Genomic DNA, 12,279 nt, shown 5'->3' on the forward strand with positions numbered 1-12,279 from the left:
CTACAAGTAATAGTAAGTTCACCACCAAAGGCTGCTCATCAACACTCGTGTGGAGAGTAGTAACTACACTTGGACTGAGTAGCGAATTCTGTGCTGTGCATCCCTTATCCTAGGAAGTGGGTATTATTTGCTGATGGCTAAATTTCCCCCCCTCTGGCAAACATTATGCACGCTTACAGGTGTATCTCTGGATCTCTGATTAAGTGGCCATCTGCCCCCTCGGGCATTGTGGTCCCCTGAATTATTACTACAGCCCTCAGTTATCAAAGGTTATTTGTAGGTCCAATATATAGATCCTAAAAAATGGAGTACTTGCCAGTCACACAGTAGTATTGCCCGTTTAAATGGAGAACCTTGCCACTGGGTCAATGTTGAAGTTTTTGGTTCCGCCTTGGGCTCGGAAGACAGAGCAAGAATTGTGTTTCTTTTCAAGTTGTGCCTTTATGTGAAATGTTCATTAATCCCAACCGCCCCCAACCCACCAGATACGAGGGAAAGGCCTTGACTGGTCACTGATTATTAAGGACTTTAACCTTCTTCGATGGCTGGGAGCAAATTCTTTTCGGACAAGTCATTATCCATACGCAGAAGAAATTATGGATTTGTGTGACAAATATGGGATTGTGGTCATTGATGAATGTCCTGGTGTGGGCATCAGAAATCCGTAAGAAATACTTCTTTTAAATTTCAAAAGTTTAATACAATTTGCATGAAACTCCCTCACTGATTCAGTTAATATTATCTCATGTGAAAATTATATTTTGCAATTGACATACTATATACACTTGTACAATATAATTTTTTATTTACCTTATGACATTCTTGCATCGTATTCCCTTGCCTTGATGATGAGCAGTTGTTACTTATTTTACATTTGGATTGAAAAAAAGGGTTTGTTGAGTAAATATTTGGTTATGATCCAAATGTGTTCAGATTTAAATGGAATTTAACGTCGGCAAATGTGAGGTTGTCCACTTTGGTAGGAATAATGGTAGGAAGGACTGTTACTTACATGGCAAAAAACTGCAGCATGTGACGGTGCAGAGGGACCTCGGGGTCCTTGTGCATGAGTCGCAAAAACCCAGCCTGCAGGTGCAGCAGGTGGTCAGGAAGGCGAATGGGATGCTGGCCTTCATAGCGAGGGGGATTGAATATAAAAGTAGGGAGGTTTTGCTGCAGCTGTATAGGGCACTGGTGAGGCCGCAGCTGGAGTACTGTGTGCAGTTTTGGTCGCCGCACTTACGCAAGGATATTTTGGCCTTGGAGGGAGTGCAGAGGAGGTTTACTAGGCTGATTCCAGAGTTGAGGGGGTTGAACTATGAGGAGAGGCTGAATAAACTAGGCTTGTACTCGTTAGAGTTTAGAAGAATGAGAGGAGATCTCACTGAGACGTATAAGATGTTGAATGGGATGGATAGGATAGAGGTGGAGAGGCTCTTCCTGCTCAGAAAGGACAGTAGGACTCGAGGGCACAGCCTCAAGATAAAGGGGGGATGGTTTAGAACGGAGTTGAGGGGGAACTTCTTCACTCAAAGGGTGGTGAATCTCTGGAATTCTCTGCCCGTTGAAGTGGTGGAGGCTGCCTCGCTAAATATTTTTAAGACGCGGGTTGATGGGTTTTTGATAAGAGAGGGGATTAAGGGTTATGGCGGGAAAGTGGAACTGAGCCACGACAGATCAGCCATGATCTTATTGAATGGCGGGGCAGGCTCGAAGGGCTAGATGGCCTACTCCTGCTCCTATTTCTTATGTTCTTATGTTATGTTCTTAAAATCATAGAATCCTACAGTGCAGAAGGAAAGCCATTCGGCCTATTGAGTCTGCACCGACCACAATCCCACCCAGGCCCTATCCCGGTACTCCATGCATTTACCCTAGCCAGTCCCCCTGATGCTAAGGGGCAATTTAGCATGGCCAATCCACCTAACCCATATAACTTTGGATTGTGGGAAGAAACAGGAGTGCCCGGAGGAAAGAGAACGGATGTCAGAGGTAGGCTCTTTATTCAGAGGGTAGTAAGGGCGTGGAATGCCCTGCCTGCAGCAGTTGTCGACTCGCCAACTTTAAGGGCGTTCAAATGGTCAGTGGATAGGCATATGGATAACATTGGAATAGTTTAGGTTAGAGGGTCATTAGATTGGTTCCACTGGTCGGCGCAACATCGAGGGCCGAAGGGCCTGAAATGCGCTGTCATGTTCTATGAAACTCGCGCAGACACGAGGAGAATATGCAAACTCCGCACAGACAGTGACCCAAGCCGGGAATCGAACCTGGGTCCCTGGCGCTGTGAGGCAGCAGTGCTAACCACTGTGCCATCTATCAGATTGGGAGAATCTAATTTGCTTAGTTTCATTCCCATTATTGCTTTCACCGTACTGGTCATATAGTTAAGGGCAAAAAATAGTCCAATTTGTCTTTCCCACCAAGGAAACCATACTGTTTTTTTGAATTAAGTTTGAAATACTATTTTTCAAAGTACTTTAGACTAATGTGGTTATGATATATTGAGCAGTGCTTTTAAGTTCAAATTGAAGTTTGTTTCAGTTTCCTCACTTCTGCCCCCCCCACCCCCACTGTGAAAACTTTGAGGGAATTGTCTGCGAGGTGTACGTTGCTGTTTATTGAAAATATCATTGATGTTGCCTGCTGTTGTAGAATACGAGGTCTGATTGATGTTAACAAAACACTGGGTGACATTAGTGTCTAAATGTTCCTCGGGCTGAAATACAGAATTCTGGCTCTTTTATACGGAGTTATGCAAAGTTTGCAGCAATGCAAATTGCCTTTATTATTTTCAAATGTAACACAGAAATAGAATCTGACAGACGAGCTGCATTTTAGATCGTTAAGTCTCTGCTGGGGCTGCTTGCAGCAAATCATGGGATGTGCTGTTGATGAACTCATGAACATTATACCATTGGATGAGTGCTCTCTGAACATGGGATTTAGGATTAGGAGTAGGCTAATTCCACCCTTCAGGCCTTCCCATCATTCACTAAGTTCATGGCTGATCTGGTTGTGGTCACAACTCCATTTTCCCATCTGGCCACCCCCAGATTCCTTTGCCCAGCAAAAATCTATATCTGTCTTGGATAAATTTCATGACCCACAGTATCTGGAAACAAAGAACAGTACAGCACAGGAACAGGCCTTTCGGCCCTCCGAGCCTGCACCGATCACGTTGTCCTATCTAGACCAATTGCCTTTATCCCTCTATTCCCCGTCTGTTCATATGTCTATCCAGATAAGTCTTAAATGTCGCTAGCCTGTCTGCCCAAACACCTCACTTGGTCCTGCATTCCAGTCCCCCACCAACTGTTTTTAAAAAAAAAAATTTCCCCACACATCTTCGCTGAACCTTTCCTCCCTTACCTTGAACTTGTGCCCCCTTGTAATTGTCATTTCTGCCCTGGGGGAAAAAGCTTCCAACTGTTCACCCTATTCAATATACCTCATAATTTTATAAACTTCTATCAGGTGCCCCCTTAGTTTCCACCTTTCCAGGGAGAGCAATCTTCTCATAGCTAATATCCTTCATGCCAGGCAACATCCCTGGTAAACGTTTTCTGTATTTGCTCCAAAGCCACCACATTGTCCTAGTAGTGGGGTGACCAGAATAGATGTGGAGCTTGCAAAATCTCACTAACTGTCCTGGCTGGGGACGATACACATCTCTTTAACCTGTGTTTGGCCCTCTCTCCACTCCATTGTCTGTACCTATAAGACGTCATTACCTGTAAAGACTCACATTCTAACCATTATCTTGTAAATTGAGGTTGTGTCTTTATATGCCCTGTTTGTGAACATAAGCCCTCACTCACCTGATGAAGGAACTTGAGACTCCAAAAGCTTGTGCTGCCAAATAAACCCTGTTGGACTTTAACCTGGTGTTGTGAGACTTCTTACTGACCAGAATTAGAGACAGCATTCCAAATGTGGCCGAACCAACATTTTATGTATCTGTAAACATAATTGAAGAGGGAAGAGAATTTCACGGACTAAGGGCCCTCGGAGTAAAAAATTATTTCCATCCAAACCTTATTCTTAAACAGTATCTCCTCGTTCTAGTCTCCACATGCCCATGCCTAACTTCTTCAACCTTGCTTCACAATATAAGCCCTTCATTCCAGGAATGAGTCGACATGGGCGGCACAGTAGCACAGTGGTTAGCACTGCTGCTTCACAGCTCTGGGGAACCTGGGTTCGATTCCCGGCTTGGGTCACTGTCTGTGTGGAGTTTGCATTCTTCTCGTGTCTCTGTGGTTAGAACATAAGAACGTAAGAAGCAGGAGTAGGCCATCAAGCCCTTCGAGCGTGCCCCACCATTCAATAAGATCATGGCTGATCTGAAGTGGATCAGTTCCACTTTCCTGCTTTCTCCCCATAACCCTTAATTCCCTTATCTGTCAAAAACCTATCTACCCGTGACTTAAATATATTTAGCGAGGTAGCCTCCACCACTTCAACGGGCAGAGAATTCCAGAGATTCACCACCCTTTGAGTGAAGAAGTTCCTCCTCAACTCTGATCTAAACTGCACCCCCCCCTTAACTTGAGGCTGTGCCCTCTAGTCCTGCTATCCTTTCTAAGCGGGAAGAATCTCTCTACCTCTACCCTATCCATCCCCTTCATTATCTTATACGTCTCTATAAGATCCCCCCTCATCCTTCTAAACTCCAACGAGTACAGACCCAGTCTATTCAGTCTCTCTTCAACCCCCTCAACTCCGGTATCAGCCTAGCGAACCTCCTCTGCACTCCCTCCAAGGCCAATATATCCTTGCGCAAGTGCAGCGACCAAAACTGCACACAGTACTCCAGCTGCGGCCTCACCAGTCCCCTGTACAGTTTCCTCTGGGTGCTCCGGTTTCATCCCACAGTCCAAAGATGTACAAGTTAAGTTGATTGGCCAAACTAAAATTGCCCCTTAATGTCTTGAGATGCGTAGATTACAGGGCTTGGTGGGTAAATATGTAGGGATATGGAGGTAGGGCCTGGGTGAGATTGTAGTCAGTGCCAACTTGATGGGCCAAATGGCCTCTTTATGCACTGTCGGGTTTCTATGATTTATTTTTCTGAACTGCTTCTGAAGCAATTATATCCTTTTTCAAGCGTGAGGCCAAAACTGTACACATTTCTCCAGATGTGACCTCACAGCTGTAGTAACATGCCCTACTTTTATACTGCAATCCCCTTCCAATAAAAATTTATTTCTTATTATTAAAAATTAATATGTTCTATTTGTTAAAAATAAAACTTTTTTTCTTTAAGTGAACATACAAAGTCTCATTGCTGTTTTGCTCTGGATTTTCCTGTATAGAATGGGAAGTGTGACAGGATGGGGATTTCCCCATCCATGGTGTAACACAGGAAGGTTGGAATTGCCAAAAGACCAAGCTTCAACTAGTGAACTTCACTAATTCTGGCCCAGTTGTCCAAATCAGCCAATGCAGTTGGAGTTGAGGACAGAGCTTAGAAACCCATGTGTTCAGTTAGTGTGGCCTTCCAACTATCTGCTGTATCCTGCCCCTTCGCGCAAGGTTAGAGCTGCAGATGAACATGTGGTTAGTCATCAGAGTGGCAGAGATTTTGGCCGGAATTCTCCCATCCCGCCCGCCACTGGAATTCCAGCAGGCAGGGGGTGGACCATATAAAGGTCCATCGAGGTTGGGTGGGAATCTCCGGTTTACAGGCAAGCGCAGCCAGAGAATCCCACCCTTTGTGTCTGACATTGTGACAAATGCCCCCAGTAAATATGTAATTTGATTGCTTTAGTCATCATTAATCAGTGACCCATTTAACAACTGTTACTAAGCATTAAACATGCCCTTTTCCACAGGTTGTCAATGGTATCCACAGACTTTAATGCTAGTCTTTCACATTTCTTATTTTCTTTTAAAGCCTGAGCTTTGGAAACAAGTCCCTCACTCATCATTTGGCTGTAATGGAGGAACTAGTACACAGAGATAAAAACAGGCCGTCTGTAGTGATGTGGTCTGTAGCAAACGAACCAGCATCTGGACTACCTGAAGCCAAACATTACTTCAAGTAAGAACAGGGCATTGTAAGGATTTCACATTTGTAAATTTCAAAATCGTGAATATTTCAGGAGCATATTTTACACTTTCTTGCAGAGTCTGCTTACTATTTCAACATTTAGCATTTTGTTAATGTTGCCTTTTCTTTTCCAAAAATAACAGGACGATAATATCCTACACGAAAGCGCTGGATCCAACCAGGCCTGTCACCTTTATCACAGACACCAGCTACGGGGCTGACAAAGCTGTGAGTAACTAGAACATGACTTGTCAGAACAGGAAACAAAGTCTGTTCAATCGCCTGTAGTACGTTGGGTTTCTGAAAACCAGAGTAAAATTTCTGTTTTAAGTTAGTAGTTTGGGAAGTTTGTTTCAGGCCTCCCTGTGTTTTTACAATGCGTCGTGTACAAGGTTGAGCTGGAAGGAAAGGTAGTTTTGCTACTCCTTTGATTGTTTTGTCTGAATAGACTGAGAAAAGCTCGGTGCTGTCACGGATACCCTAAATGGAACGGATGTTTTTAAAAAAAATCGAGCGCTGTTGTCCTCCTTGTTCAATGCCAAAACTTCAGGGTGGCACGGTGGTTAGCACTGGTGCCTCACAGTGCCAGGGACCAGGGTTCAATTCCAGCCTTGGGCGGCTGTGTCTGTGTGAGTTTGCATGCTCTCCCCATGTTTGCTTGGATCCAGTTTCCTCCCACAGTCCGAAAGATGTGCAGGTTAGGTTGACTGGCCATGCTAAATTGGCCCTTAGTATCCCCTTAGTGTAGGTTAGGGAGATTAGCAGGGTAAATATGTGGGGTTACAGGGGATTGGGTAAAATGCTCTATCAAAAGTGTCGGTGCGAACTCGATGGGCTGAATGGCCTCCTTCTGCACTGTAGGCTTCTATGAAATTGCTATGTTTAATTTGAAATGTAAGTTTAGTGTTCATGAGGTGGCTACATTTCAGCCATCTGAGGAGGAAGTTCTTTTGAAAGCCCAGCACTTGAGTCCAGTGAGAACATAGGATGTAGCCAGTTCCTTGGAGTCGATTTCACACCACAGATGAAGTGCTAGGTGACGGAGAGTCCAGTGATCTGTCTCTGTCACAGGTGGGGCAGATGGTGGTTGGAGGTGTGGGGAGTGAAGGGCCCAGGTTGCCACGTGCTCCTTTTGCTGTCAGCCACAGTTTGTTCTCGGTGATGAAATTCTATGTTCAGCTCCTTCCCAGATGCTTGCTTCCGCTTCAGGCCTTGGGTCAGGGCTTGCTAGGTGTTGATGGAGATGTTGTGCTCTTTAAAGGAAGGTTACAGATCTTACAGATTACTGATTTAGAATGCGAGTCGTTACACCTAACCTGCTATTAAAGTCTTAAAGGTGCAGACAATGTGAGTGGAAAGAGCATTAGGCATAGGTTAAAAAGATGTGTATTGTCTGCATCTTTAAGACTTGAATAGCAGGTTAGTTGTAAAGACTCGCATTCTAATCAGTAATCTGTAGACCGTCTGTGCTGTTATATGCTCTGTCTGAGGCCAGAACTCTTCATTCACCTGACCGAGGGGCAAACCCCGAAAGCTTGTGAGTTTACTATCAAATAAATTGGTTGGACTTTAACCTGGTGTTGTGAGACTTCTTACTGTGTTTACCCCAGTCCAACGCCGGCATCTCCACATCATTCCTCCCACAGTCCAAAGATGTTAGATGGATTGGCCATGATAAATTGTCCATTAGTCTCGGGGATTAGCAGGGTGAATATCAGGGGTTACAGTGGGGATAGGGCCTGGTCGGGATCATTGTTGGTGCAGGCTCGATGGGCTGAATGGCCTCCTTCTGCACCGTAGATTCTGTGGATTTCGCAGTTGCTGTGCAGTAAAGGTCATGTGTGTTGTGCTCCTTAGTGGTCAGAATCAGCATTACAACTGTGGGAGGAGTTCTTCGTCCTGATGTGGAGATGCCGGCATCTGCCAAATAGGTTTATTTGGTAGCAAACGCCACTAGCTTTTGGAGCGCTGCTCCTTCGTCAGGTGAGTGGGAATTCTGTTCACAAACAGGACCATTTGTTACTTTTGTAAAAGGCACAACTACAATATTACAAAGCTATGAGTATCTACAGAGTAACCATGGACACTGTTCAACAAATGATGAATAATTGTACTGCTGGGCTAATGTCAATTTGAGGGAAGAACCTATTTACTTTGTACTTCTCTTTCTCTCCTCTAAGTCTGGTAAATCTTTAAAAGATTTTAAGTTTATTTATTGGAGTCACAAATAAGCTTACGTTAACATTACATTAACACTGCAGTGCTACACGAATGGGGCCTGAGGTGGGATTGTAGTCAATACAGACTCGATGGGCCAGATAGCCCCCTCCTGTACTGTAGGGATTCTGTGATAATCCCTCGTCGCCACACACTGATGCCTGTTCGGATACATTAAGGGAGAATTTAGCATGGCCACTGCACCTAACCAGCACGTCTTTCAGACTGTGGGAGTACCCAGAGGAAACCCACACAGAGAACGTGCAGACTCTGCACAGTCACGCAAGACAGGAATCAAACCCAGGTCCCTGGCGCTGTGAGGAAGCAGTGCTAACCACTGTGCCACCGTGCCACCAAATCTGCTCCAAATTTTGTGAATACTTCACTGTGGCCTTGCGAATTCTGTCAGTGACAGGTTTGTGAGGGAACGCTTTCAGTGATTTGGAAATACGAGGATTTTCACCTTTTCTCATTTGGGGTGTTTGACAGCTGGGTCAAAGTATAGATGTCTCTGATACTGAATATTATCCATGTTTCAAGCTCTGTAAAGGTTTTATTTTTCTGCTTGTTTTTTTTGCCTTTCCAGCTTACCTTGTTGCTGGCCACACTGTGAATTAGATATTTCCTGCTTGTATTATAGTTGAACATTAACTCTTGTTCCTCCTGGAAATGCCCAGATGAAGTGCTGAATGAAAATGTTTTACTGTGTGATTGATTTTTGAAACATACAACTGCTTATTGAAAAAACCTAGTTCTGGAGAAGTGAAAGTTTAGCGACGTTTTCACAAACACAATATTTCCACAGGCCCAGTACGTTGATGTCATTTGTGTGAACAGCTACCTTTCCTGGTACCACGATGAGGGTCATTTGGAGGTCATTCAGTTACAACTGGCTAGTGAGTTTGAGAATTGGTATAATAAATACCAGAAACCCATTATTCAGAGTGAATACGGAGCAGACGCTGTTGCAGGATTCCATCAGGTAAGTATGGGAAACAATAAATTGCATGGCAGTACAAAACCCCAGTGCTCGTTTTCCTAGCAACTCAAAAAAAAATGGAGTTTGGAACAAAAAGCTCCCCGTAATGTTTGTGCATCTCGATGGTGTTATACTTGTGGTAGCAGTTCTGGTACGGGACAAACAATTGGAGTTGCTTTACCCATTTCAGGCAGAGCTCCCAGTGTGCTTCGTAGGTTTATCTACAACCTGACGATAAAGCATAGCAAGTCAAAGATACTTAGCATGAAAAAAGGCTTGGCCAAAAAGGTGGGTTTATGGAGGTGAAGGAGCAAATGGGCTTTGGGCGGGGGGGGGGGGGGGGGGGGGAAGCACGGTGGGAATTGCAAACATTGATGATTTTGTCATCAGTTGGAGGAAGAAGGTAGAGAAGGGGTTACAGAAGCTTGAGTAAGGTGCTCTATTAAATGTGTCGGTGCGGACACTAGGCAGTCCGTTGTGGGATTTAATCACCAGGATGCAAAGTTTAAATCTGAAGACTTTAGGGACTGGGAGGCAGTGCAGGTCAGCAAGGATAGTGGTGAGATGAGTGGGAAGGGATAAAGGCAGCAGAGTTGCAGTTTTGGTCTCCCTACCTAAGAAAGGAAATACTTGCTGTAGAGGAAATGTAGTAAAGGTTCACTCGGCTGATACTGAGCTTGGCGAGACGTCCGATGAGGAGAGATTGGTTCGACTGTACTCACTAGAGTTTGGAAGGATGAGGGAGATCTGATTGAAACATATAAAATTCTAACAGGGTTGGACAGACTAGCTGCAGGGAGGATGTTCTCCCAGGCTGGGGAATCTAGAACCAGGGACACAGTCTTGGGATACAGGATAGGCCATTTAGGACTGAGATGAGGAAACATTTCTTCACTCAAAGAATAGTGAACCCATGGAAATTTCTACCACAGAAGCCAGTGGAGGCCAAGCCATTGAGTATATTCAAGGAAGAGATAGATTTATTTAGATTTTAATGGCATCAGAGGGTATGGGAGAAAGTGGGAATATGAGATAGAGCATCAGTCACAAACATGTTTAATGGTGGACTAGGCTGAAAAGGCCGAATGGCTTATTCCAGCCCCTAGTTTCTATGTTTAAGGTGTTAAATGCTCATTCATAACAAAATTAAGTGGCGGGAATCGTGGTATTCATCTAATTCTTTGCATTGGCTTTTAATTATACTGATTAAATTGTACGAGTGTCATCTGTTATTTCACTCGCTGAATAACTGAATACATTCGTGCTTAGATATTCATGAATATTTAGTGACCCAAAATACAATTTCAGGATGTTTCACATAACTTTACTGGTAAATCAGGACCTACTCTAATCTGGAAAGCTAGCTTCTAAAGGGTGATACTGGAGTCCATCTTTACTCAGTCCTACATTTATTTAAGGAGTGCAATATCACAAGCATACACCTCCTAACTCAAACACCCCACGGTTTCAGTAAGCGTTTATTACCTGCTCGAGTGAAACTCCAATTAATGCTACCACCACCCCCCCTGCCCCCCCCCCCACCCAATTCTGCATGTAATGACACACAGCTGATATACAATTAATCCCTATAGTTCAATCCCAGTTTTATATAGAAACATCCCTATTAAAATAGTGATGAGGCTGCAATGGTTGTATAAGTGCTGAGGAATGCCACCATGTGGTAAGGCAAGGCTATCTGAGTAGAGAGATAGGGAAAAATAAATAGGCAACTTGGGAGGCAATTTTTGAATTGACAAGATTGATAAAGCAGTAAAAAAGCAGTATCATCTGCCTTGGAGACAGATCTTAAAAATTCCTGATCAGTTTATAATTAGACAGGCAGATGTGAGAGAAATAATTCAGAAAAATGCGCATTTATAGATGAAGTTTAATGTTGACTGTTCTTTAATGGATTTTGTGCAATTGTGTCTTTAGGATCCCCCAGTAATGTTTACTGAAGAGTACCAGCGGGCTCTAATGCAGGAATATTTTGTGATATTTGACGAAAGGAGAAAAGACTACTTGGTTGGAGAGCTCATCTGGAATTTTGCAGACTTCATGACTGCTCAGGGTAAGTGATGTATCTAAAATAAAAATGACAAACACTGGAAATACTCAACAGACCAGATGGAGAAAGAAACGGAGTTAACATTTCAGGTTGATGCAGCCTGACCTGCTGAGGAATGTTTTGATCTTGTGTAAGTAATGTATCATTTCTAATTTTCGGTTGCGTTGATTGATCACACACTTGGAAATATTCATGTGCGATGAATGCTTGCCTTGTATTTCTTCCAGACTAAGTATTTAGAATACCATTTCTGTATTTGATTGAGGTGTCACCTCAGAATTGTTCATTAGGGAGCTCCCTTGTTTTTGTTTTGTTCGTTTATGGAATGTGGGCATCGCTGGTTGGCCAGCATTTATTGCCCATTCCTATTTGCCGTTGAGAAGGTGGTAATGAACCACCTTTTTGAACCGCTGCATTCCCTGCGGTGTAGGTACAACCATGATCCTAAAATAAAAGCAAAATACTGTGGATACCAGAATTTGAAACAAAAACAGAAAATGCTAGAAAATCTCAGCTAGTCTGAGCGTCTGAGCAGAGAAAATAGAACCGTTGTTTCAAGTCTGGTCATCCTGACTCAACATTGGCTCCATTCTCTCTTCACAGATGCTGTCAGACCTGCTGAGATCTTCTAGCATTTTCTGTTTTTGGGTGACTCAGTGCTGTCAGGGAGGGAATTCCTGGATTTTGACCCAGTGACAGTGAAGGAACAAAAAATATGTTTCCAAGTCTGGATGATGTGTGGTTCAGAGAGGAACTTGCAGGTTGCGGTGTTCCCATGTGTCTGCTGCCCTTGTCGTTCCAGGTGGGAAATGGCAACGGGCAGCATGGTGGCACAGTGTTTAGCACTGCTGCCTCACAGCTCTGTGGACCTGGGTTCAATTCTCAGCTTCGGTCAATGCCTGTGTGGAGTTTGCACGTTCTCCCTGTGTCTGTGTGGGTTTCTTCCAGCTGCTCTGGTTT

General features: G+C 44.0%; 1 protein-coding gene across 1 annotated transcript in view; it reads left to right on the top strand.

Annotated features, from left to right (window-relative positions):
* The window catches only part of gusb (glucuronidase, beta), a 31,570-nt gene that overhangs the window by 15,193 nt on the left and 4,098 nt on the right, over nucleotides 1-12,279 (top strand). The window contains exons 7-11 of the mRNA XM_080210742.1: nucleotides 486-664; nucleotides 5,900-6,046; nucleotides 6,199-6,283; nucleotides 9,078-9,254; nucleotides 11,187-11,322. Of these exons, the coding sequence (XP_080066868.1) occupies nucleotides 486-664; nucleotides 5,900-6,046; nucleotides 6,199-6,283; nucleotides 9,078-9,254; nucleotides 11,187-11,322 (724 nt within the window). The remainder of the gene's footprint in view (nucleotides 1-485; nucleotides 665-5,899; nucleotides 6,047-6,198; nucleotides 6,284-9,077; nucleotides 9,255-11,186; nucleotides 11,323-12,279) is intronic.

The sequence above is a fragment of the Carcharhinus amblyrhynchos genome, chromosome 23 (genome assembly GCF_965287045.1).
Source record: "Carcharhinus amblyrhynchos chromosome 23, sCarAmb.v2.hapA, whole genome shotgun sequence".
Lineage (NCBI taxonomy): Eukaryota > Metazoa > Chordata > Chondrichthyes > Carcharhiniformes > Carcharhinidae > Carcharhinus > Carcharhinus amblyrhynchos.